The 25,058-nt window shown below is 53.2% G+C and overlaps 6 protein-coding genes across 6 annotated transcripts; 4 read left to right on the top strand and 2 right to left on the bottom strand.

The window, feature by feature from the left end:
* Positions 1-231: 231 nt before the first annotated feature.
* Triagg1_10456 (uncharacterized protein) lies at positions 232-2,699 on the top strand (the record flags this gene model as incomplete). Its single annotated transcript, XM_062894529.1, has 3 exons — positions 232-533; positions 610-2,479; positions 2,580-2,699. The coding sequence occupies 3 exons, from the start codon at positions 232-234 to the stop codon at positions 2,697-2,699; spliced, it is 2,292 nt and encodes a 763-aa protein (XP_062750572.1).
* A 10,201-nt stretch (positions 2,700-12,900) lies between these two features.
* On the top strand, positions 12,901-15,748 carry Triagg1_10455 (uncharacterized protein; the record flags this gene model as incomplete). Its single annotated transcript, XM_062894528.1, has 3 exons — positions 12,901-13,043; positions 13,102-13,517; positions 13,590-15,748. The coding sequence occupies 3 exons, from the start codon at positions 12,901-12,903 to the stop codon at positions 15,746-15,748; spliced, it is 2,718 nt and encodes a 905-aa protein (XP_062750571.1).
* A 2,324-nt stretch (positions 15,749-18,072) lies between these two features.
* Triagg1_10454 (uncharacterized protein) lies at positions 18,073-19,191 on the top strand (the record flags this gene model as incomplete). Its single annotated transcript, XM_062894527.1, has 1 exon — positions 18,073-19,191. The coding sequence occupies one exon, from the start codon at positions 18,073-18,075 to the stop codon at positions 19,189-19,191; it is 1,119 nt and encodes a 372-aa protein (XP_062750570.1).
* Positions 19,192-19,946: 755 nt separating this feature from the next.
* On the bottom strand, positions 19,947-21,855 carry Triagg1_10453 (uncharacterized protein; the record flags this gene model as incomplete). Its single annotated transcript, XM_062894526.1, has 3 exons — positions 19,947-20,132; positions 20,259-21,782; positions 21,853-21,855. 3 exons carry the CDS (start codon positions 21,853-21,855, stop codon positions 19,947-19,949), a joined length of 1,713 nt encoding a protein of 570 aa, XP_062750569.1.
* Positions 21,856-23,100: 1,245 nt separating this feature from the next.
* Positions 23,101-24,029, top strand: Triagg1_10452 (uncharacterized protein; the record flags this gene model as incomplete). Its single annotated transcript, XM_062894525.1, has 3 exons — positions 23,101-23,401; positions 23,479-23,893; positions 23,966-24,029. 3 exons carry the CDS (start codon positions 23,101-23,103, stop codon positions 24,027-24,029), a joined length of 780 nt encoding a protein of 259 aa, XP_062750568.1.
* A 234-nt stretch (positions 24,030-24,263) lies between these two features.
* Positions 24,264-24,910, bottom strand: Triagg1_10451 (uncharacterized protein; the record flags this gene model as incomplete). The annotated part of the gene is made up of 2 exons (XM_062894524.1): positions 24,264-24,524; positions 24,611-24,910. 2 exons carry the CDS (start codon positions 24,908-24,910, stop codon positions 24,264-24,266), a joined length of 561 nt encoding a protein of 186 aa, XP_062750567.1.
* Between the last annotated feature and the right edge of the window lie 148 nt (positions 24,911-25,058).

Genomic DNA, 25,058 nt, shown 5'->3' with positions numbered 1-25,058 from the left:
CCATATTGCTCCTTATTGCTCCTTTCTATATCCTCCCACAGTGGAAAATAGGCCAGTGTTAAGTCTGCAGACGGCACCGTAAAGGCTAACAAACGCCTTATCGATAAGAGCATTTTGCCAGTCCCGCCAAATTTTTTTCTTAGGCCAACCGCGAGCCGCAAATCTCCAGCGAGCGACGAGGCAGCCTCACTCCAATCCCGTTTTGCGCGACGCCTTCCCAATTGCTTCAAAATGGCCGACAGAGGAGCCAAGCGAGCGAGTGCAGACTCGGACGAGACATCCAACAAGAAGACCAAGATGGATGGAAAGGCGAACCCGTATCTCGCCCACATGTACGAGGAGGAGAACGGCTGGGGATCTGGCGCGCCTTCGCCCAACTCGCCGCTGGCGGGAATGAAGCGCCGCCAGACATCTGCGCAGGAGGCTTCCAAGGCCGAGGATTCCGACTCGAACCCCTTCACGGGCCGTCAGCACTCGCAAAAATACTTTCAGATTCTGCAGACGCGGCGAGATCTCCCCGTCCACAAGCAGAGGTTTGTGCCACCCCTTGCCCATGCACCGCTTTTCGTTGCGCGCGGCGGAGTCACTGACTGACCTCCGTCTTTTCAGGCAAGAATTCCTCAACAAGTATCATTCGACCCAGATCCTCGTCTTCGTCGGTGAGACTGGTTCCGGAAAGACCACACAGATCCCCCAGTACGTCGTGTACGATGAGCTGCCGCATCTCAATGGCAAGCTTATTGCCTGCACGCAGCCGCGTCGAGTCGCTGCCATGTCAGTGGCCCAGCGTGTGGCCGATGAGATGGACGTCGCGCTCGGAGAGGAAGTCGGTTACAGCATCCGTTTCGAAGACAAGACGACGCCCAAGACCATGCTAAAGTACATGACGGATGGTATGCTCCTGCGTGAGGCCATGCACGATCACGAGATGTCCAGATACAGCTGCATCATCCTCGACGAAGCGCACGAGAGAACACTGGCCACCGACATTCTCATGGCTCTGCTGAAGCAGATTGCAGAGAGACGCCCAGACCTCAAGATCATCATCATGTCTGCTACCCTCGATGCCCAAAAGTTCCAAAAGTACTTCAACGATGCGCCCTTGCTGGCCGTCCCCGGCCGAACCCACCCCGTCGAGATCTTCTACACCCCCGAGCCGGAGAGGGACTACGTCGAGGCTGCCATCCGAACCGTCCTCCAGATCCACGCCTCCGAGCCCGAAGGCGATATTCTGCTCTTCCTCACAGGTGAAGACGAAATCGAGGACGCGTGCCGAAAGATCAGCCTCGAGGCCGAGGAGCTGACGCGGGAGATGGACGCCGGCCCGCTGGCGATTTATCCTCTGTACGGCACGCTGCCACCGCACCAGCAGCAACGCATCTTTGACAAGGCACCTGGTCCGCTCAGGAAGGGTGGACAGCCCGGCCGAAAATGCATTGTCTCGACCAACATTGCCGAGACCAGTTTGACCATTGACGGCATCGTCTACGTCGTCGACCCCGGCTTCAGCAAGCAAAAGATCTACAACCCCCGAATCCGAGTCGAGTCCCTCTTGGTTTCGCCCATCTCAAAGGCCTCTGCGCAGCAGCGTGCCGGTCGTGCCGGTCGTACAAAGCCTGGCAAGTGCTTTAGGCTCTACACCGAAAAGGCATTCAAGAAGGAGCTTATTGAGCAGACTTATCCTGAAGTCCTGCGGTCCAATCTCGCCAACACCGTTCTGGAGCTGAAGAAGCTGGGAGTGGAAGATCTCGTCCACTTTGATCTCATGGACCCTCCCGCCCCCGAGACCATGATGCGGGCGCTGGAAGAGCTAAACTACCTCGCCTGCCTCGACGACGACGGCGAGCTGACCACGCTCGGCAGCCTGGCGTCCGAGTTCCCCCTAGATCCCGCCTTGGCCGTCATGCTCATCTCCTCGCCGGAGTTTTACTGCTCCAATGAGATTCTCTCCATCACCTCCCTCTTGTCGGTGCCTCAGATCTTCGTGCGGCCCGCGAGTAGCCGCAAGCGAGCAGACGAGATGAAGGCGCTCTTTGCCCACCCGGACGGCGACCACTTGACCCTGCTCAACGCCTACCACGCCTACAAGGGCCAGGAGACTTCGGACCCAAGCTCTGCCAAGCAGTGGTGCCACGAACACTTCTTGTCCTACCGCCACCTTTCCAGCGCCGACAGCGTTCGTGCCCAACTCAAGCGCATCATGGAGACGCACGGGCTCGACCTAATTTCCACCCCCTTCGAGGACAAAAACTACTACACCAACATCCGACGGGCTATGCTGGCCGGGTTTTTCATGCAGGTCGCCATGAAGGAGAGCTCAGGCAAGGTTTACCGAACCGTAAAGGATGAGCAGGCCGTCCTGATCCATCCCTCGACCGTGCTGCGTACCGAGTACGACTGGGTCCTGTATAACGAATTCGTCCTTACGTCTAAACAGTACATCCGAACATGCACAGGCATCAGGCCGGAGTGGTTATTGGTAAGTTTATGTTTTGCGGGCAAATGAATACACCCCACCATCGTGCATCTTTCGCGTAAAACGAGGCTTGAAGCTCGAAAATGCTAACTCCGGCAACCAGGAAATCGCACCCGTCTACTTTGACATGGACACCTTGGAGGACGGAGACATCAAGCGGTCCTTGGCTCGAGCCGCAGAAAAGAAAAGAAGAAAGGAGGCCATGAAAAAGGCCAGTCGGTGAGAGCTGCACGAGTGACGTTGCTGAGACATGGCGCAGCTGCCTCTCGCTTAGAGAGCCAAGAGACTCTCTTGTCAAAAGATTGGCCGCCCTCTCCCTAGTTGCGCCCATCGTTGAGCCTAGAGCAACTCGGCTGCCTTTTTTCTCTTCTTTTTCTTATTCTTGTTTTCTCCCTGCTTTATCTTGCCTTTCACCTTGACTAAGTTAGAACAACCAAAAAGCCTCCCCCTCCCCCCCTTTTTTAATTGGGCGTGGGGTCCAAAAACCTGAGAACCCCGCTCTTTTGGACTCAGACATGCAGAAAAAAGACAACACGGAGGATGAATTGTTGGCAGCCATCAAAGTCTCGGTCACTGCCTGGAGCCTGATGACGGAAAACCAGGATCATGGACGTGTGCAGCCGAGTAATGGAGAAAGGAACCTTTGTTATGTAAGGGAGGCAGAGAGCATCACACTAGTAGCTTCCGTGCTTTTGGGGGCGTTTGCTTTTGGACCAGTTAGATGTAGACACGGGCTTGCTTGGTTTCAGCCTGTGGTGAGCAGGATTCATGGCAGCTGCAAATATAGAATCATTTTGGGACACGGCTCGAGGCTTGTCTCGTCACTCTGGCTGCCCCCTTTTGCCTGCTCGTATTTGGGTCGTTTTTCGCGGCTGAAAACAAGCGTGTCGGTCAAAGGACTGCTTTTGGCGTGGATACAGCATACAGCAGCAAGCAGCATCCCAAGACACGCTTCTCCTCCGCACCTAGCAGACCAATCTGGTAAGCTGCTGCGGGCTAGTGGTCGATTGCCCGCGCGGAGTCAGGCATGAACGGAATGTCACGCCGAAGATCCGTCAGCTGGATGGGCGACCGCACTGACGACAGCTTCCCCCGGAGTGTGTTCCCCCGAGGCCCTGATGATGCTGCGTATAATTCCACCACTTACAGCACCATCACATACCGGCCCATCCATCTCACTGACAGCCTCCTTTACCATGGCGGCACAGAGACCCGGAATCCCGGAGGCTGGCACGGCAAAGTGTCACGTATCCAATGCCGTACATCTTGTTAGTGACGGCAGCATCCGGGTGGACCGTCACAACCTGTTCGTTGCTTTGAGTTGTCATTTGTGACCTGGCTGTGGCACACATGCAGAGCACCATTGGCCTGTGTTGCCATCCCTCGCACCTAGAACCGGGTTACTATCAGGCTGCCCCAAGGTACTAGCACGTACGCGCCTCCTTGTGCTAATGCAGCTATGCAGCTGCTTTGAGTAGGAGGCTGGGGGATGGTGAGCTGGTTCGGCACATCAGATAGAATTGGGGCCCCCCCTCCCGCCTGCTGTACACTGCACGAAAGAGAAATATTGGTCCGGGGAATGCTGGCCCCATGACCCGGGGGCTTAGAGTAGGTTAGCATGCATATGCAGGCCTTGGGGGGGAGGGTTAGAACAAAGTGAGGCGGTCGTATGTAGGTGCCAGATAATGGCTCGAGGGCACACATTCGTCTGAGCTGGACCTGGTGCGGCTGTCATTTGGAGAGGAGGGGCGTGTATGCGCGGCAAGCTGTTAGCGTAGCCGTCAACAGAATAGGAACAAGGACCGATCCGCGCGGAATTTTGGATCTGACACTACGCTTATTCTCGAACGGCTGACTTATGAAAAGAAAAGGCCGGTGGCGGCTCAGGAGGAAGAGACTGAGACCAGACGACGCTTTGACCAGAGGTGCATAAATCAATCACCAGCGCCTGAGATTCTATCCAGGCAGCAGTGACATTCAAGCCAGTCACGACGAAACACGATCTAGACTTAGCACCCGTGGCATTGATTCCAATTGGGCCTCGGTATGAAGCATTCGGATTGCCCGACCGTCTTGGAATGAATGCAGTCTGATTCATGCTCATGCTGTCTAGTTCTCTCGGGATAACATCTCGGTCTTCTGTTTGGAACTGACGCCACGGCACAAGGAAATGAGACTATTCACGCCTCTAGGAGCGCATCTGATGCTCTAGCATGCGGCTGAAACACCGTCGGCGTTTGCGTGGGAGAAGACTTGCATTGATGTTGTTTTCTCGTGCTTATTAGTAGTTATAGCACAGCGTCGGCAGCTCGGCGTGCGATGCACACGTACTGTAGCAACAAACCCCGGGTTCCACTCTCTGAAGCCAAAGGCATTGAAGTTGTACGACTTGGCGAGGGCATTGTGGCGACCAAAACATGACATGTTTCCAGAATGACTCGGGTACGAGGCTATACGTGTGTCCAGCAGGTAACATTTAGATACTATTAGAAGCCTGATGCTGGCGGTGACGGGCTGTAGGGCGATGTATCAAGTTTCGAAAGGCTGAAATCATGTTTCAATTGGTCTCCAGAGCCGGTGCCAGAATTCCTCGCACGTCGCAGCCATTCACAACTGGAAGTTTTACGCGACGACGCCCATCTCCCCCGCTGACCTCGAGCTGACGATGGCGTGCCACGTTTATGACAATTGGGTTGAGGGCAGTGTTGAAACAGCCTGGGATGACGCAGGACCATGCCTCTTCTCCACTGCATCCAGCCAGACCTTGTCCCGGAGGCTCCCAACTCCAACACGGCACTACGGTATGAACCCTCACTGCTAGTGTCCAAAAGTAAAGGCCCCTCAATTGCGACAGTGCCATTGGACGGCTTGGAATTCCAGATTTAGCAGCAGTGGCATGCCGGGTCGATAGCCGCCAGAACACGGGGCGGACCGAGCCAAAATCAAGGCGGAGCAAGGTAGCAGAGCCGAGTCCACAGCGGATGTGCCTTGGTCAAGCATACCCAAGGGCACGCTCATGTCAATCCAAGACGTCCTTGGCCACAAACCTCCAATGGAGCCTTGTCGTCTTGTCGCCGAGTTTTTGTTGCATCAGAACTCTCCCTCTTGCCAATGTCGTATTTCCGGCGTTCCGTGCATGTATGTGTGATTCTATTTCGGCCTCGACTCGCTGTTTCTAGGGTGCAAGTTTGAAGAGCGATGGTGAGAAAACAACCTGCTGTTTGCTCATTTGGGTTAACCAAAAGCCAAGACGGTTCCGCAGTGACGACTGCCATGGTCCCTCTCCCATACCGTCTTGCTTTGGGAATTTGCTATAGCCAATGAGCGGCTGCGCCTTGTGCGATATGATCAATGTACTTGGCTGTGAAGCTCGTCTGCACCCCTCCAAGGCACTCGTACATGCAGTACAGAGACAACAGCGCTTGTGGATGCGATCCATTGCATCCGCGTTGAGTCGCATCGAATACTGCTTGGCCTTTGGTCCAGCGGTCTGCGAGCCAGCTTCCGGCGTGGAATTTACACCCCTTTGCAAATCTTCCGGGGAATGCCGTTTATCTCCCGGGTGCAATGAGAGCAAGGATGCTAGCCATTGAGCGGTAAGGGCTTCAGTCTCCGACGGCGGGATTTTTTTCTTTTCTTTTTTTTTCTTCTTCTTTTTTTCTCGGTTGATGTTGAGACAACACCATGGGGTCCTGGAAACAATATGCAGCAGTTGATGAGTGGCTGTTTATGACGCAGGAGTATCCAAGCACATAGATTCTCGGGGAAGCAGTTGTTCGGTATCTTATGCTCGCTTGGGGGGAAAAGGGGGGGCCCTCGAATTGAGCATTATGCAACCCATTCCGCCAGTCATCCTTATGGCAAAGTCCGCAGAACCGCCTGGATGATTCGGAGTCGATCTCTTCTTCACCGTCACCGTCATAGAGGGGCGGTATTCGGCCCTCCGTGTTTGAGCGGCCCGTGAGATGTGTACACAGATCAGATAGTGCGACGTTGGATGGCTGCTGCTGATCTTCAAACCACTGGCCAACAAACGCCACCCACTACTCGGCCGATAAACAAGCCTACTACTCGTCTAAGCACGCGGGCCGGCCACTCCCGTTTCCCCATACGGTTATTCCTCTAATTCTTCCCTTTAGTGCCAGTTTCCGGTAAGTTGCCTTGGGCTCCCAACTTGGATTTCGAGTTGGTCTCTTCTGCGTAGTAGGTCGGCCATGCTGTCATCTCTCGACAAGCGGCGTATAACAGAGATTCTCAGACTAACTTGGCTTCAGGGACGCAAGGGGTGTGTAAGAATGCACATGAACGGCCCCATCCAAGAAAGAGTACGAGCATGTCTCGCACATACATGCAGCTTGACATTAGAGTGTGTGGACCAAGTTGCACAGGGCTGCCCCCTAGCTGCTCCTCTGACTGGGTGCCGGAAAGCCACCCACAGAAACTGGCAAATTTTGGACGACGGCGCTAAATGATAGAGCAGTAACCTGTGCTGCTAGTATTGCTGTAGTCTCTGGGATGCCATCCTTAGTCGCGGCAGCTGAGAGGAGTTGCTGCTTTGCGTATGTTAGCATCGTAAATAGCGCCTTTGCGTGTCTGCGTAAACTCAATCATCAGGCCCGAAGCCATCCACCAGGAGCATTCACACAGGTGGTGAGGTAGAGACCTATAGTAGCTCTCCCACGCCCTGTACCTGCACGTCACAGTATCTTGTTGCGCTCTCGACGTCAAGTCGGTTGGAGTTGGCAATCTCTGCTCTGCAGTACTCGTATGCAAGCAAGGATTGGCTAGTGCACTTTCTTTGCGTCAAGGCGGCTGGGGAGTTGAGGGCCATCTAGCCAGACACCCCTGGACAATTGACTTGATCCCCGGGCGCCACCATTTTTTCCCATGTAGTATGGAGGATGACCTTGTCAGGATAGCTAATGCAATACAGCGTTGGCCAAACACCCCCCAGAGTACATGGCGACAAAGTGCTTCTCAAGATACGGAGGAAGCGGATAGGCCAGGGTGAGAATCTTTTCACAGTGACGCACCGTAGCATGTGCGTATCTTGATACGGTGTCCGGGGTCGAAAGTTGGTTGTAAAGCCGGCCGTCCGAGATGTCGATATATAAAGCAGTCAAAGGGCCTCTTTTTTTTGCCTCTATCTCGATCAGCACCTTTAGCATCACTTTCAGCATTCCAAGAAGTCATACCGCACATCTCTCTGCAATCTTAGCACTTTGTTCCTCTTGTCCACAAGTCTTGACCGGTTCTTTCTTACCTTTCCTTTCCCCAAGCATACACTTTGCCTCGTCATCACAATGAGCAGCGGAGGTTTCTACAAGTACCGTTGCAAGAACTTTTACTCGCACAACTGCCCCAATTGGGTGTGGGTAAACAACTCGCCATGTGCGACCTGTATTGTAAGTCACATCAATGATTGAATCGAGCATCCGGACGGTGTGAAAGCCCCGTGTGAGTGGATTCAGATTGATCAGTCTCGTGAAGCTAACATCAGACGAAAAAAACAAGGCTGAAGGCAGAGATGCTGAAGAACAATCGTTGCCATCTTCGATGGTCTGTCAAATCAACATTGTCGCACCTCGTATCCGAGACGACGTCTTACAAGACACATTCATGGAATCTGTTGCCCCAAGTGACGTTGGAGAGAGCTGGATCCTCCACGACATGGGCAATGGCATTATCGACAATGACCAACAGCCACAGACTGTGCCATTGAGAAGCAGCACCATGCCATCTTCGCATCGAGCCATTGCTCGCTGGTAATTGCCCAATGGCAGCCAGCTCGATTGATTCTAGTAAGAGGAACACCAGGCCCGCTTTTGTTTGATTCGAAGGGCTAACGATGGGGTAGGGGTCATTTGAATCAGATCTCGGCAGCACAGCCGTTTGATGTTGCAACTATGTAGGTAGGAGATGCAGGCATTTTCTGTTCCTGCTTCACGCCGTGACAAGTGTCATTGCCTGATGGATCATGAAGGGCTGCTCTCACACATTCCTTTGAAGAACACGGGAAGGGAATTGGCTAGGATAGGTTCACTGGTTGAAGCGAGGGAAAAAGTTCGGCGTTGGTTCAAAAGAGAAGGAGATCCGGATTAGAGCAAAAAAAAGAGAGATAAAAAAAATTTGCGCTACCCTGTTGCAGCAGTCCTTGGCTGTTTGCGCGGGATGGCCTGATGCCCACGGATGGACTAACTGGCATCTGAAAAGGGCTGCAAACAAGGGATTGGAAACTGGCAAGGGAGTTGGGGACTTTTTGTTCTCGGAGGGATTTGTGTGCCGCTGGGAAACGCCGGGAATCTCTCGAGCTTGGGGCGGAAAAGGGTATTTTGTCTTTTTTTTTTTTTCCCCTTGGGGGCGGAACGGTGAGGCTCTGCCTTGGTTCTCGTCCATGGTTACCTCGGACTATCGTTACAGGGCTTAGGCCAGTCTTGACTAGAATAGCATGGATAGCATATCGTACGGCGATATTTTCTTCTCAAGGGCCCGAGAGCCAAGAGTGGCCCGTGGTCGAAGGAGTGGCTCGGTGAAGCGTTGGTGAGGTTGTAGTGCTCGTAACGACGTAGCCGCAAGCCGGCGATGCACGACTCCAACGGCATCGGCCCTTCATGCTGGCCGCCACGCCTCAGTTTCGGCCGCGCGGTTCTAACTCCCAAGAGCGTGCAAGAGGTGAGCGATCCCTATGCCGTTAGTTGCTTCCAAGGCCGCGTTCTGGCGAGTCGGATCCGTTGCCGTTGGCTGCTTACGAGCTTGAGCGTCAAGTTTGTTGTTTGAGCTGAGAGAAGTGTAAGAATGTAAGAAGACGCCTTCACCCTTCTGGCATGGTGGGGCGATGGCCTTGGGCTTCTGGGTGCTTGTTGCGTCTTGGCCGAAGATGCAAGTCATGCCTGCCGTTCCCAGGGAGTCCACTTCCCTCTCGGCCGAGGTTGTACGGATACTCCGTGCCTGGCAGAATGCTCCGTACAAGCTACTCCGTACAGAGTATTCCGTGCAGAGGAAACCCCGTACCGCCCTGCCGATAATCTCACCCGAGGGCCTAGCCTTCGGTGCCTCTGGGACGTGCTGGTACTTTTGGCGCTGGTCCTCGATACTCTCGCGCAAGACATGTCTGCGGTACCCAGGTACGAAGCGATGACGCTAGACTGCAACTCGACGTCGCATCAATTGTCACTTCTCCCTGGATGCCCTCCGGCTTCCAATCCCACCCGGGGCGAGCGTCTCTCAATTGCCTGGTGAGGTATTGTGATGTGACGGACCTTGAATTGACGCCAGCAGTGCTGCCAATGTACGGTCTGCTAGCTCTCGGCCTTACCAGGTTTATCCACGGAGCACTATACGGAGTGCGGACTGCACTTTATATCTGCCTGTACTAGCCACTAGGCAGCTGCATTTCACCGTGCTGGACGGGACCTTAATCCTTTAGCACTGCTACCTTGGTAGTACGAGTACTAGAGCAATGGTACAAGTCGGTCCCGTTAATTGCCTTGGCAGGAAGTCAAAGCATCCATAGCTATCTCCAATTCCGTCCGCCGCGAGCCTTTGCCCGGCTTACCTTGCCTTGGCCATAGCCCACGATAGGCAGGCTATGTAATGATCCCACCGCGCACACTCTCAAAAAAACAAGGAATTGATCCAAAAACGCTCTCGGTGACCAGCCCAGTTCTCCGGGTGAACCACTCAGAGCAGCAGCTCGCCGACGTTAATTGCCCGCCCAGGGAACTCCTCCGAGCCAGGCCCTACCTAGATGCTGTTTCATACGTCTTGCGACATCAACCAGGGCTGCACTCCACCTCCCTGCGTCGCCCTACGGCCTGATTGAGAAGCGACAAAGGTTTTTTTTCTCTCTCACGCTCTTCTTCCTCGCTCCCTGTGGGGCTGATCAACACGGCCAAAGCCGTTGGAGCTAGCGCTGCCTTGAGAATCCCCTCAATCGAAGCTCGATAGATTGTTCCTCAACTTCCTGTTTAGAGGGCTCTCGGCTGATTGATATCAAACAAAGACTCCCCGGCCCGGCATGTTTTCCCAAAGCCATACTTGTACAAGTACTCTCTGCCTCCACTGGCAGGGCAGAGGTCAACGGTCCGCGGTGGCCCCCTCAATCGCTCAATGCGGTAGGCTTCAGGAATCTTTCTCAGGTTGCGCTGCATCTGAACCCTGTACATGACATCGTTAAGTTTACCGCGCCGTGTCTGCCAGGGACTGGCCTTGTTGGCGTCGTCATATGGAAAAAATGACACCGACTTTAGCCGTGATGCCACCCACTCGTTTCGGGAAATTGATGTGTACACGACCAGGGCTACCTATCTATCAAAAAAAAAAAAAAAAAAAAAAAAAAAAAAAAAAACCCAACGACATGAGAGGTTACAGATGCCTCATCTTGATCGCTAACCATTCCCGCTTACTGATCGTAATAGGAGCTTAGACCCGATTTCTTGGCTTGGAACTTTGGCGATAGCGATTACGAATGCTCATTGACGTCAAATTGGCGTACATGGTTTGTCCTTGCACCTTTTCACAACGGCACGCAAGAGGAAGTTGCAAGCAGCGGTGAGTTTATAACATATCGGCGAAGAGCTGCGAACATCCTTAGATGACCTAGCCTGACCTGCAGAGCATTGTTAGCGAGGAGTCTCATAGCCATCGGAACAGGGGTGACTTATCCCCTCACCAGCGGGGGGCTGTCCTCCGGCCATTTCTGGGAGAAGGACAACCAGGACTACCTTCCAAATCTATGGTGTGTCCTTATAATCCAATATTCGTACAAAGTACGTCGTGTCAATGAACAAGTCAAAAATGGTGGCAGCCCGTGAAGTGGACTCAAAGGAGCGAGTTGAGCAGGGAACCAGACAAGTGCTAAACTTTGACACCAACTCGAGATGGGTCCTGGTTCGAACCGTCTCAACTCGATATCGAGTCGTATTCCTGGTATCCGAAATGGACCGATGCCCGGTGCCAATCCTCTCATGGATTTGCTGCCTTCTTCGAGTTCACCTAGTCCAAAGTCCGAGTAGCGTATTGTAGCCTGGATGTTCCGGATGCAGTCAGGGGAGCCTCCTTCTGTTTGTCTCGCACTGCCAACGAAGACTTGTTTTTGTTTCCTCTCCAGAACTCTCATGGTTAGGAGGGCGTCAACACGCGCACAAAACACATCTGTAAAAACCGCGTTATCATCTCGGCAATTCCTTGACGAAATCTACCGAGGAAGTTGCTGGGGAGTCCTTGCAAGATCGAGGGACAGAGCCAACGACCGAAGGTTAATGCGCTTGGTCAGACTAGATGCCGCAGCATCACACACCGAGAGCGGGTGCTATGGTGTGGTCCAGGGGCAACCGGTAAACAGACAGAGATCATGACTTTGGTGGCCGTGTTGATGTATATCCCGAAAGCGGGTGGGCATATGAGGAGCATCCGAGAGCATTGCAGAATGGCATTGGGTTGGTCAAAAACCGTTGCATTTCTGTGTGATTCCAGATGGCCCTCGCGACACTGCTACGAAGCAGGCTTCCGGCAAGGTGCCATAAGGACAGACTGTATATTCTGAAATGCGGTCTTTGACTGCTTGAAGCACTTTCTGTGCTCAAAAGCTCCCATGCCATAGACCTTGCACCAGGGCAACGAAGCCACCGCCGCAGATCCCAACAGACAAGGTCAATCTCTTTGCCTATAATGGCAGCTGCATCACAAGGACAGCCTATTCTCGACCATAGTGCTAATTCCAGAGGAGAGGGCTGACGGGCGTCATCGGACCAGAGACTGCATACTGCATAACCCATGGCATCCTTCCTATTGCGCACTGTTGAGTGACTGGATGTCCCCTCTCCTAGTCCATCGACAAAAAAAGCGATTTAAAAAGGAGATTGGACGACTGAGCGCAAACTGAACCAGATTATTCTTAGGGTTAAGTTCCGAAATACCATCGAGAAACTGTGGCCATCGAGAAACTGTGGGGGAGGCGACGTGCGGATGGAGTGTTGCTTTTGAGGGCAACGAAGGCGGCTCTGCCTTGAGCTACATGAGGAGATCCAGGCGAAAAGACGTACGAAGAAGGCATGATATTGGATAGCGGCGAAATCTCTGGCAACAAATCGAGGAATTGGCGTATCTGAAGTGCTCTGACGGTGGTTGATGAGTAGGTAAGGGAGTAAACATGAGGAAACGCGTGAGGGAGGCATGTGATGGAGAGCTCGACGCACGGACCAAGCAAGCTCAAGAACGCGTAAGCACGTGACTACGAATTTGTTAAATTTACAGTGCATCTGTACAGTGCGCGCCATTTTCACTCAAAGTCCAGCTATTACTTCCTATCTCGTGCCACAAGGCAGCTTATTCTCATTTGTAAAAGAATTTCGCCTCGAGAACCAGTCTGGCACTTATAAATCTCAAAGACGTTGGTTCTTGCATCTACATGGTGCCTGGATACTATGGCAGACTTGGCGGATACTCAGCAATCTCAGCCGAAGATTACACAAGACATCGTGGATGCTGCAAAAACAGCATTTGATCCATCAGCCGCTGCTGAAAGCCGACAAGACGGCTTGCGTGAATACAATGAACTAGTCGAGAGGTAGGTGAGGCTGCTTAGAGGGGGACCGACTTTCAAGACAAACCTGACATGCGGTCAGAACGCAAACATGGATCTTGATACATGCTCTCAACGCTCTGATCAAGCCCAATGTGCTTCCGCCATGGCTAAGGGAGCCGCTGATGAGGAGTCTGACGCATCTGCCACTGCGGTCCGACGGCGTTCGAGCTACAATGGAGTTCGTGTTTGCAGTCCATCCGAGCAATACCGGGAAACCGGCAGATGACAGCGGTAGCCGCGGAAAACAGGGAGCTGCCATTACGCACGAGGCGGTAGCAATTGCAACAAAACTGCTTTCCTCTGTTCCGATTTCGATGAATGCTCAGGAATGGTTCGATGGCATAGCGGGCCAATTCATGGCTTTATTTGATGGCGAAGCTGGGCCTGATGTTGCAAAAACCGCTGCGCAGATTGTCGGGTTCGGTATCTTGGGTAAAAAGCAGTTCGGAGCCCCAGGTAAGAACATGACTTTCAACTATATAGCGATGCGCCATATTCCTTTACGCCTTTACTTATGAGAGGAAACAGGGGCACCTGGTTGGAACGCTTTCGTACAGCCTTTGGTGGAAACCATTAACCCATCGCTGAAATCCTCAAGGGGAGATTCTTTCGGCTCGAACGACGACGATGAGGTTGTGGAGCTGGGCCGAGAAAGAGTCCTTGTTGCTTCTGCTGACCTCGAGAGGTCGCTTAAACGGCTGCAGCTACTAATCATGTCAAATCCGTCACCCGGCCTTTGTAAACGAGTCCTCAAGCCAGTCCAACTGCAACTTTGGGCTCTCGCTTCCTGGATAAGCCCCTCTCAGGACATAGAAAAGCGCTTCTGCAGGCCTGCGCGGATTCTTGTGCAGACCCACTTCAGATTATTCGGTGATGTGGACAACCTCATCCCGTTTATCCGTAATATTCAATGCAAAGGATCCCTGTACGACGCAGAGGGTCTGCAATGGCGATACCACCATGGGTCCGAAGGAGGGATAGAGAGCATTCACCGTCCGTTTGCCGAACAGAAGCAAAACGCGGAACTGGACTGGGGAGAGATTGAGGGCAAATCAACCACCTTGGTTGAATCCCTGAGTTCCGTATGTACAACGGAAGAAGTTTCCTCGGTCTTCTTATACCTCCTGCGACGATGGATACGGTCAGCCAGCAAACAAAGCAGTTCGGCCATCAAGCTAGTCACTCATGAAGAAGAAGCAGACTCTGCCGTCCAAGATCTTGTCGATGTCACTCTGTTGCAGAAATTCATGGACAAGGTTCCGGAAAAACTGATTAGCCATTTCGATCAGCTGCTGGAGCTTATATCGCATGTATTGCGAGCCGACAGCCAGGCACCCCTTGGGGACGATATCATTGGAGTTGTACTCAGTTTACTAAACTTGGTAATCACAGCGCCATCCTTTCAGAAGTCGGACATTAACCCGACTGAGCTGAAAGTTGTCGAAGATGCACTGGCGAGGATTGGGAATGCAGATCGAGGTGAAGCATCGACAACTGCAGGCAATCTGACGATGCTGCTCAAGTACCGGGATGATGTGGAAAGGCCAGATGACAAATCGGCGGCCCCTACTGCCCGTCAGATTGAAGATCGTAAGACTTACGATCTAGCAATGAATTACATTACTGGAGGCGATAACCCACCACCGGTAGTGTCTGAAGGCCTCAACCTATTATCGAATCTGATCATAGCAGAGAGCCCAATATTGGACATATCGGCCGTCACAGTACTGATGGCAAATCTTTTGAAGGAAAACGAGGACTATATCAACTTGCGAGTGATTAAGATCTTCACGCTACTGGCGAATAAGCATCCCAATGCGACAATGCAGGAGCTTCTCGACCATTATCTGGATGCACAGGAAAGATCATCTACAGACACACGCCTCAGGTTTGGCGAGGCAATACTTCAGGTGATTGAGAGATTAGGGGAGACCTTTACGGGAGAGGCCGCCCAGAACGCAGGCGAGAGCATTCTGTCGATTGCAGGTAGAAGGGGATACAGACCCAAGACGATGGCCAAGCAGGCGCGAGAGGAAAGATTGAAAGAGCTGAAGAGGAAAAAGGCAGAAGCCAGTGGAGATGCTGACCGGGACATTGAAATGGCGGATGAGGAAGAAACACCGGAGCAATTGGCCAATAATGAGATACTGGCGCAAATTGTTCAAGGCTGGGAAAGCAAAAGGGGGAGCGAGGATATTCGAATGCGGACTTCGGCTCTTTCCATCTTTGGAAATGCCATTGAGACGAACATTATTGGCATTGGGCCGACTGTAGTCTCGGCAGGAGTCGACCTCAGCATCAATGTCCTCGCCATGGAGCCAGAGCTGGAGAAGGGCATACTTCGACGAGCAGCCATCCTCGTCATCCTCAGTTTTGTGAAGGCCTTGGACAAGGCCAAGGAATCTGGACAGAAACTAGGATTCGGATTGACAAACCAGAGCCGGGAGGATATACAAAGGACTCTCAGCTACATTGCGGCAACAGACAATGACGGGCTGGTTCAACAGCACGCACGCGATGTCGTGGAGAGCCTTGAGAATTGGGGTATGGCAAGCCTGTTGCCGAGTCAGGCAGAGGCGAGCGCCGTCCCCGGTTTGACGAGATTAGCGGGATTGCATGTCAATCCTGAAGGCACCCTGGTGGACGCCTCTGGACGGCCACGGCCAAGGATAGAGGAAGTGGAATGATGGAGGATTGAAGGATGCCGTAAGATAAAATCACCAAAAGTAGTCACACGGAGTACGCCGTACGGATGGAAGAGCCGAGATGCCCAAAAGCCGCTTTACACACAGCGCTTGCCTGTGAAAATGATGACATTGTGCTAAGACGCAATCTCAGCGTGCCGGCCTGCCAAGCCGGCCAGCCGAAGATGGCACGGCTCATCGTGTAGTTGGCTTTCAGGCGTTCGGTGCTAGAGTCACCGTCACGCCGTGATTCGTACTCTTGTGGTCGTGGCTGACTCGGAGGCTCCCCACCCGCGGTCCGTGACATGTCAACTAAGGAAGAAAAAAAAAAGAAGTCTTTTTTTCCCTTATCGATGGCAAGGGACGGCAGAACGGCGAAAAGAAGGGAAGAAAGAAAAAGCAAAACGCCTTTTTTTCTGGCTGGCGTGGCGTAGGATGAATTACGTGTATCCGTGCATTCGCAACACAGCGAAGCAAGGGCGCTGGCTGGGGTGTGACGCAGGGGCCGCATGCGTTTCTCGTTTCTCTTATCTCAAACGGTTTCTGGAGAATAAGGTTGGCTGGCCCGGCCCTTGTGAAAACACGAAGCGAGCAGTCGGAGAGGCACCGTGGACAATAATAGACACGGGGGAAACACCAGTGACACAACGGTGATCCTGGAGGCTAACGCGGTGAGGCGTCTGATGGATCGCCAGAGACTCAGCTCAAGTCAATATATTTGCGACTTTTAGCTCTGGATGCCACTGCGGAACAGCAAAAACAAGCTGAGCGTTTGCGTGAACTTTGGGTACAAGTCAAAACACGCCCGCAGCTGGTTCGTTTCACAAAGGGACGCAGCGGCAGGGGGTCCAAGGGGGCGTCTTGCGGGGGTTTTTCCTCCAAGTCTGGGGGGGCGGTGGCATCAAGCGAGCATGAAGGCGAACATGGCCCACGCCGTTGAGAACGTTGGTGTCAGGATGCAGGCGAGGTGAGGCCAAGCCAACGGCGTCACTGAGTGGATTAATGACTACTATCATGGAAGTGCATGCGCATGCAAAGTGCGGTGTTGAGGAGATGGGCAGACTGGGGGAGAGCAATCAAACAAAATTGGACTGAGTCTGCGAAAGCGTACGGGTACATATCTGTACGCGCACTAACAGGCGAATAGATTAAACTGGAAATGAAGCGAATCAAGGCATTGCAAACCGCATGTTGGGCGATGCAAATTAAGGGCCTTGCTGGTGTTTTGGTCGTCGCCCTGGACAAGGTCGAGCCAATGGGAGACTACCGTCGAAATTGATTCGGTCGGGGGATGCTTGGCACTTTGTTTGTGCTCATTAGAGACTTGTCCAGGCCGGGTTGCGGGATCCGTTTCGGGGCATATTTGGTTATCGGAAGCATCCAAAAGAAGACTTGTTTGGTGTTGAACAAGAAGAATACTATAAGGGAGTGCCAAGTCGTACGAGTGCTTGTACATACACGGAACTGACCGACTCGGTTGAGCGCCGTTGTACAATTACAGGTAGTACGCATTCCGCGTAGGTTACGTACCTGCAATTGAAGTTTTGGTTTCACCGCCTTGTGCTTGATTATCAACCCGCAAGGCAGATTATCATGTGAAGTTATCAACTACATACCTAACTCCTCCACGTTAGCAAGTTCAGCTCAACGCCACAGCGGAAACCACCGCTCAAGACAATGGACAGCCAAACAGCGCCTCTTCCGTGATGGCTGAGTGATTGGCTCTGGGCGCGTCTCAGGTGCTGATGCGGCTCCGGCTTGGTGCTGCGTACCTGCATCGGCCCCTGGCACTAGCAGGCCTTCAGCCAAATGCTAAGTGGCCGGCGAATGTTTAGCGCCGCCAGATTGGTGACATGTCTGCGACTCCATCAGGGGTGGCGGACATGGATAGAGACTAGACGGAAGAGTCAGCAATCAATTGACGCAGCTCGGAGTGCTGGCAGAGGCCCGGCAGGCAACAGAGGGGGCGTGGGGAGCGGCCGATGAAGGGGGCGTTTGCGTTTTGCTTGACCGGCGATGGTGTTTGCTCTCACGGACAAAAAGGCTCGATATCCATCCCGTCCTGACTCGTCTGTTCCCTTCTTCTCTTGTTCTTTTCTTCTCTTCAACGAAAATCCTGCTCTTGTCTGTCTTTGCTCCGGCTCGTCTGTTTGACAGCTACTTCCACTCCTTACAACGGAAAACAAGCTAGACTTTTTTCCATCCATCGGCTTGACGTCGACTTACACTCTCTGAAGATCCTTTTTTATATAAACGCGGAATCGACTTTCGCCCTCTCTCCGAGCTTTATCAAAAGAAACAAAACTCCCATCACACAAATCGTCAAGATGAAGTCCGCTGCCGTTGCTGCTTTTGGCCTCTTCGCCGGCCTGGCCTCTGCCACCTCCCCCATCCGCCACCTGCACTTCCCCAGGTCCAACACCACCACCGCTGCCGTTGACGATGCTGCTCCCACCACGCTGACTGTCATTGCTACCTCGGTTCACACCGTCATTAGCTGTGCTCCCACCGTCACCAACTGCCCGGCTCACCTCAACTCCACCGGTGCTGGCAGCCTGCCCGAGTCGGCCAGGACCACCGTGATTGTCACCGATACCATTGTCCTGGCCACCACCGTCTGCCCCGTGGCCGAGGCTTCCAGCATCTCGTCCTCTCTGCAGGCCGCTCACTCCTCCGGCCAAATCACCGGCTCGACCATCAAGGCCACTCCTCCTGCTGCCGTCACTCCCCCGCCCAACGCCGGCGTTTCTGTCACTGATGTTGTCACCGACAAGACCCTGACTTACACCATTGGCAAGGGAGCCGGTGCCTCTGTCGTCACCACCACCATTCAGGCCACTACCAAGAAGACCATCACCCTCACCAGCACTCTCGGCAACGGTGAGAACGGCCCTGAACCCACCACCACCACCACGGCCACCACTACTGACACGACCTACGTTACAGTCCAGCCGGTGCAGACCTCCGGTGGCAGCTCCGGTTCCAACACTGGTGGCAACGCTCCTCCTGCCAACGTCCCTCCTGCTAACGGCGAGGGTTCTTGCGCCAGCGCCACCGTTACCGTCACCGTCGCCAAGGAGACTGTCACTGTCCCCGCCTCGACCGTCTATGTCACCATTGCTCCCAGCTCTTGTGACTCTGGCTCTGCTCCCGCCGTCACTGACAAGTCCACCGACAACTCTGGCTCCGGCAGCTCTGGCTCCAACTCTGGTTCCAACTCTGGCTCTGGCAGCTCTGGATCCGGCTCTGAGGGCAGCGGCAACAACAACGGCTCTGGCGACTCTGCTGCCACTGCTACCACCAGCACTCCTTGCCCCACTGACATTACCACCACCGTCCGTGCTACTGTCACTGTCCAGCCTTACCCCATCAACAACGGCACTGTTCCCACCAGCGGCGCTGCTCAGGCTTCCGCTTCCGGCTTTGCTCGCCGTCTCCGCCGATAAAGGACTCGTCTCCTTAACAGGAACTACCCTTGTAAGAATATTGTGAAACCCAAAGGTGGAAAACAGGCAATGGGGGGCATGGGATACTGGTTTTTGGAAATCTCGTGGCCAAGAAGGACGCACATGATGAGAAAGAACAATCATAGTCCAAAAAAAAAGAACCAAAGAAACGAATATAGGTTTCTTTTCTACGCTGTTACATGATAGACGTCTATTTGTCGATGCAAAGCGACATAAAAATTTTTTTTTGGATCCACGTGGTTTTTTTTCTTCATGGGCTGTTTTTTCTTTTTGATTGGCGAGGCTTGGTTGGAAGACAAACTTGCCGTGTTGTACTGTACTTGACACTCTGTTTAACATTCATGTGTGTATATTTGATAATGCTCTTTGAGATGGCTGTCGGTGACGGCTTCTGGGCAACCGATTTCTCCGAATTGAACGACTCGTGATGTTACAAAATCGTCTTGCTTGTGTTGCTTGTAACATGATGTGACTGTGTCTTCCAAGTCAATTACAATGAGTTATGTGAATGTATTGACCACACCTGCCTAAAGACATAACACAACACCTTGCCTTTCATATACACACCATTCATTCGTCCAATCAAACCCATCGTAACGTAGCTAATATATAGGTATAATACACATAAGCGAGCCTCCTTGGTATCCGGAATACACTCCGCTTGACCAATTACCTTGTACGCCCATAAGAAACACAATTCTCTAGACAGATGGGGGAGTCCCTCACTCTTCCTTCTACCCAAGCACCACACGTTCATATTGCTCTTGGTTCAACTGCCGAAACAGCACATCTTGCAGAGCAGCACGACTACGCGCCAGCTGCGGTACGATTCCATCAGCTTGCTGGAGGTTGCTCCTGATGCTTTCCATGTGGTCACTAAGCTGAAGAGCCAGAGACTTGAGCTCTGGATCTTGAAGATCCTAAAAAAAAAAAGGCATCACTGTTAGTTATTTCATACAACCTTTTTTTGCTTCCACTTCAACTTCCATCTATTAGGGAAACAAAGAAGAACAAGATAAGAGGGAAAAGGATGTGTGACAACTTACACTAAAAAGGCCTCCGGAAAGAGAGACCCCGGAGGGGGTAAAAGATATTTCTTGCTCTTCCTTTTGCTTCCGTTGGGAATGGACCGTCTCGGGCGTTGGCGCCAGAACATGCGCCTTCTTCAACAAGCCGCGATACTCCCTCCCCTGAGCCTTGGCACTGGACTCCAAGTTACGCAGCGTTTCGTAATCCCTCTCCAGCTCCCTCTCCAGCTTCTCCTTCTCCCTCGTCAGCAACTCGACCGCGTGAAGCGCCGGGTCCAGCTGTCGCTCCAGCGCCATCTTCGCGTCGAGCACGCTTTCAAAGTCCAGCTCCGTGGCACGGCCGTCGGGCACGCCAGCGGCTCCCGGCGCGGCGCCCGCTTGTCTCCCACGAGGCACCCGGGCCGATGGCATGCTTGCTGGGGGGAAGGGGATGCCGCGTGCGATTTTGCGCGTGATGCGGTGAGAAACGAGGCGTAGCGCTGCGGAGGTGTGGTTTTGGCGCTGTTCGGAGCCGGAGAGACGCTGGAGGACGGGACGGTGGGCGAGGACGAGCATTGAGTTGGCGGCTGCGACGGTAGATTCGGGTAGGGGGCTCCATTTCGATTCGATGGTGGATTGGCGGACGCGGTTGATGTGAGGCGAGACGTGCGGGTATGGTTTTGAGGGTGAGGGAGCGACGTCGTTACCCTCGTCCTCGACATCGGCATCTTGGGGAGGTCGACGCTGTTTCTTCTTCGATGCTGGTCCGGGCTCAATAGCGGGAGCCCTTCTTGCGTTAGGAGCAGGTGAATCTTCTGTGGCTGCTCCAGTTGAGACTCTTGTACGCCCAGCGGGGCGGCCGCGGCGTCGGCCTGATGTCGTGTTTGACGGGCTGTCAGTGGTAGTCTTTGCTTTGGCGTTGTCGCTGGGTTTGCTCTGGATCTTGTTTGGAGCACTGATATCTCGTAATGATGGTCGGCCTCGCTTTCGTGGCTTCGCCTCTTGCTTCCCCTTTGTTGGGCCGCGTTTTGGCACCTCTTCCTCGTCTTCCCGTCGAGCCTGCAGAGAGGGCCGGCCTCTCTTCCGTTGCGCGGGCACTCGCTTCTGATTCGGGGTCTCGTTTTGCAGCTGATCCTCGTCCGAGTCTTGCGCAGCGCCATTGCTTTGCAAACTGGTCTGCGATTCGACATCCTCGCTATGCCGTGCCCGCCCACGCCTTGGTGCGTCTTCATCTTCAACTTCCCGACTCTTGATCGAAGGCCGTCCTCGCTTCCGCTTTTGCTGGGGCGGCGTCTCTTCATCCTCGTGAATTAGATTCCTCGGTTTGCCACCTAGCGACGGCCGCCCTCTCTTTTTCGCGGGCTTGGAACTCTCTGGTGAAGGGCTGGGCTCATCGTCTGGGGAGCTCAAGCTTTTCCTCGGCCTCCCGCGCTTCTTGGCGCGCACCTGATCGGGTGCATCGGTGTCGTACGCTTCAGTCACATAGTTGTGCTCTTGCGACGCGTCGATATCGAGCTTGGACGCGTTGGATGGCCGCCCGCGTTTGCGCTTCGGGACTGCAGACTGTGAAGCAATTAGATTTCCATGCAACGAAATGGTCCCGATTGAAGACACGGCAAAAGGGTCAAGTTACCATTATAATTGTAAACCAATGTTTGCGCAAGAGATACTGTCGGTCGAATCGAGATGGTGCGAGTCTGTTCAAACACCCAAGAAGAACAAAAAGCCATTTGATGCGTCAAACGAGCATGTGCATGACGCTCGCTTTCTGTGGTCGGAACATTGAAGCTTCCAATCATCGCCTCAGGCCTGCAACAGCCTCTAACTCGCCCAGTGACGCCTCCAGCGGCTTTTCCCAGCGGGGGCCCGTGCGCTGTGGGCTTCTAGATCGAAGCGGCTTCAGGCGGCTTGCAACCCCGCGTCTGGATTCGTTACAGCACGTGCATGCTCTGTAGCATTTCAACGGCATCAATTGGATCAAATGCCCTCCAATTGATCTTTGGGAGTTTATGAAATTAATATCCAGCACCCCCAGAGACAGCATGAGGCTCAAGTGTCGGAACAGGATGCAGAGGGGAGACTGTTGCTTACATGTACTTGATTGTCTCGTACCTAGTAGGTTCAATGGAAGGATCTCCTACTATCATCACTCTACTACATCTACCACTATAGCTAGGTAGATTCCTTCTATTTTGTTATGATATGAATTGTAATCGACACCTTTGATGTATCAACTCCGCATATCACCGCCTATTTAGGCATCCGACGATTCAATTGGTCACGCAATATCAAGACACCATTGAGCTTCATCTTGGTACTACTATTGCTGCAGTATCTCATCCATCTCCTCCCTCTCGTTCAAGGCCATCAAACTTCCTACTGTACTGCCTAGGCAGCATCCAAGCACATGCAAAATGAGGTGATGGAAATTGATCCTTTGCCGCGCCAATAATCCACCAGCGAGCGCTAAGGCAGAAAAAGAACCTGAGCTGGGAGCGCTTGGCCTCAACTTTGTTGAACTAAATACCCATAAATGCTCAACAAATCAAACCGAGCGGCCAGAGCACTTGATCCGGCGGCGTTTGCTCGACAGGGGCCACATTTTCTCCAAACTTTACTCTGGATTGAACATTCCCGCCGTCTCGGAGCTTTTTCTTTGCTTCCATCTTCTTCCATTCATTCTTCTTCCTCGTGGACGGGCGTACGCCGAGTACCTGTAGTGTAGATAACGATTTCTGTATCTTAGGGATCTTTCTGTTTTCTTATACTCCTTTCTTCTTTCTCTCTTCTCCCGGCTTGTGCTTGGACCTCGGGATTTGTATACATACACGGCCGGACTTAATTCTTCCCCACCACCACAACAACAAACATCGCCGTCACAATGCGCTTCTCCGCAGCTGCTTTCGTCGCGGCCTTGCCCGCCCTCTCCGCCGCGCAAGAGAATCCTCTGGACCAATACGTTGCTCAATTCCAGCAGGTCTTGGGTCAGGCCAGCTCTTACATCCCAACCCCCAACAAGTACGATGCCGCTGCCGCCGAAGCGTCCAAGACGGGCCCCATGAAGCTCTCCGTCTTGGCCCAGCACAACTGGGAGGACACTCTCTATGCGCCTGTGGCGGCCGGCGCAAAGACGCCAGAGGAGTGGTGGATCTTGATCACTGGCGGAAACAAGACGTGCTTTGGTGAGTTGTTTCATTCGCCCCGAGGTGCAAAACCTCCTCAATGGTATAATGTGTCCGACTAAACTCCTCTGGTTTAGGCCGCTGTGACCAGCTTGAAACCGCTTTCCACGGGGCTGCTGCCAAGTTTGCGGAGCTCCCAACCACTCCTCACATGGGCATCCTCAACTGCGACAACCAGCCCATCCTTTGCAATTCCTGGGGCGCCAACGTGGGCAACATCTGGGCCTTCCACATGCTCCCCAAGCCCGCCCCCGTCGACATCTACAAGAAGAGGCTTAACCTCACCACCGTCACTACGGACGAGATTGTGCAGCTGCAAGAGGCCGGCAACAAGGAGGACTTTGTCCTCCTCGAGTCCTTCTGGCACCCCTTCAACGGCAAGGCCGCCGAGCTTGGCTTGTCCATCCCTCTTGGCTATATTCTCTGGGTCTTCAACCTCCTTCCCCAGTGGGCGTTTATGCTCATTGTCTCCTTCGCCAGCCGAAGCATGATGTAAGTCTGAAATCAAATCCATTCTCCGCGTCCATCTATTCGGCTGCGCACGTAGCTAACGGTCATGACCAGGGGCAACCGAGCTCAGCAGCGGGCTCAACAACGTGCCCCGGCCGCCGCCGCCGCGCCCAAATAATCAACCATCTAGGGAAGATCTGTATGAGTTTGCCTTTGGGGGGGCTTTTGGATAATGACCCAACCTGGAGCATTTGGATGCAATGATGTACATGATTTTAAGATGGGGACAACCCCCCCGGCGGTTTGTTTTCTTTGAATAATACCAACCCGAGGGCTGTTGGTTTCGTAAGCTTTTTGGGTATCATGAGTTACGTAGCTGTTTATGAAAAAGGAAAAATTCGAATAGTCACGGTCATGACTTGTTCTCGCATGCTTCTTGCAGTGATTTTAAGCCATTGACAATCTCATCTCGGAGTTTGCCGTTGGCCAGTTTGCCGTAGCGAAGATCGCTCAGCCCACCAATCGTCTGCTGGATGGACTCTTGGAGAGCTGCCTCTTCTTCTTCAAGCCTCTTTATCTCTGCTTCAAGTGCGCCAACGGCACCTTCCAGCTCGGGAATCACAGAGTTGAGGCTATGCGTTGCGGTCTTCAAACCAGAGTCGTGACCAAACAGCTGCGCCCCCATCAGCATAAGCTTTTTTCTCTCTCGCCCCAACTCAAAAGATATGCATGAAGAAAAAGGCGAGTTCGACAACTTACCGCTCTCTCCATCTCAACCTCGCCATCTACATCTTCCCTTTCCGCCTCTCTCCTCAGTCGCAGAACCTCCCTTCTCATGACCACCCCGCGCTTCACCTCATCCTGGATGCTCGCAGCCACGGCGTCAACCACCGCATTGCGCTGCGCCTGCAAGTCGCGGTACAGAGACCGCAGTTGATGCGAATTGTGGAGCGGCCGGGGGAAGAGGAGCACGAATTGGTTGAAGGTGGTGATGGATGGAAGGGGTGCTGGCTGAAGGAGGTAGTTTGTGAGGATGTCGGATTCTGATGGTGGCGGCATTGCGGCTCTGTGGCTGCGGGTTTGAGATGGTCCCCGTGGAGAGACTTTTTCGTTTGACACGTTGAATCAGATGGAGTGGAATTGGGGTTTGGGTTTGGGTTTGGTGGCGGCGGTGAGTGTAAGTTCCATAGATCGATATTTGTTGTAT

This window comes from Trichoderma aggressivum, assembly GCF_033847375.1.
Source record: "Trichoderma aggressivum f. europaeum strain CBS 100526 chromosome Unknown scaffold_074, whole genome shotgun sequence".
NCBI classification, from domain to species: Eukaryota; Fungi; Ascomycota; class Sordariomycetes; order Hypocreales; family Hypocreaceae; genus Trichoderma; species Trichoderma aggressivum.
This window is presented reverse-complemented; position numbering and strand designations above follow the sequence as displayed.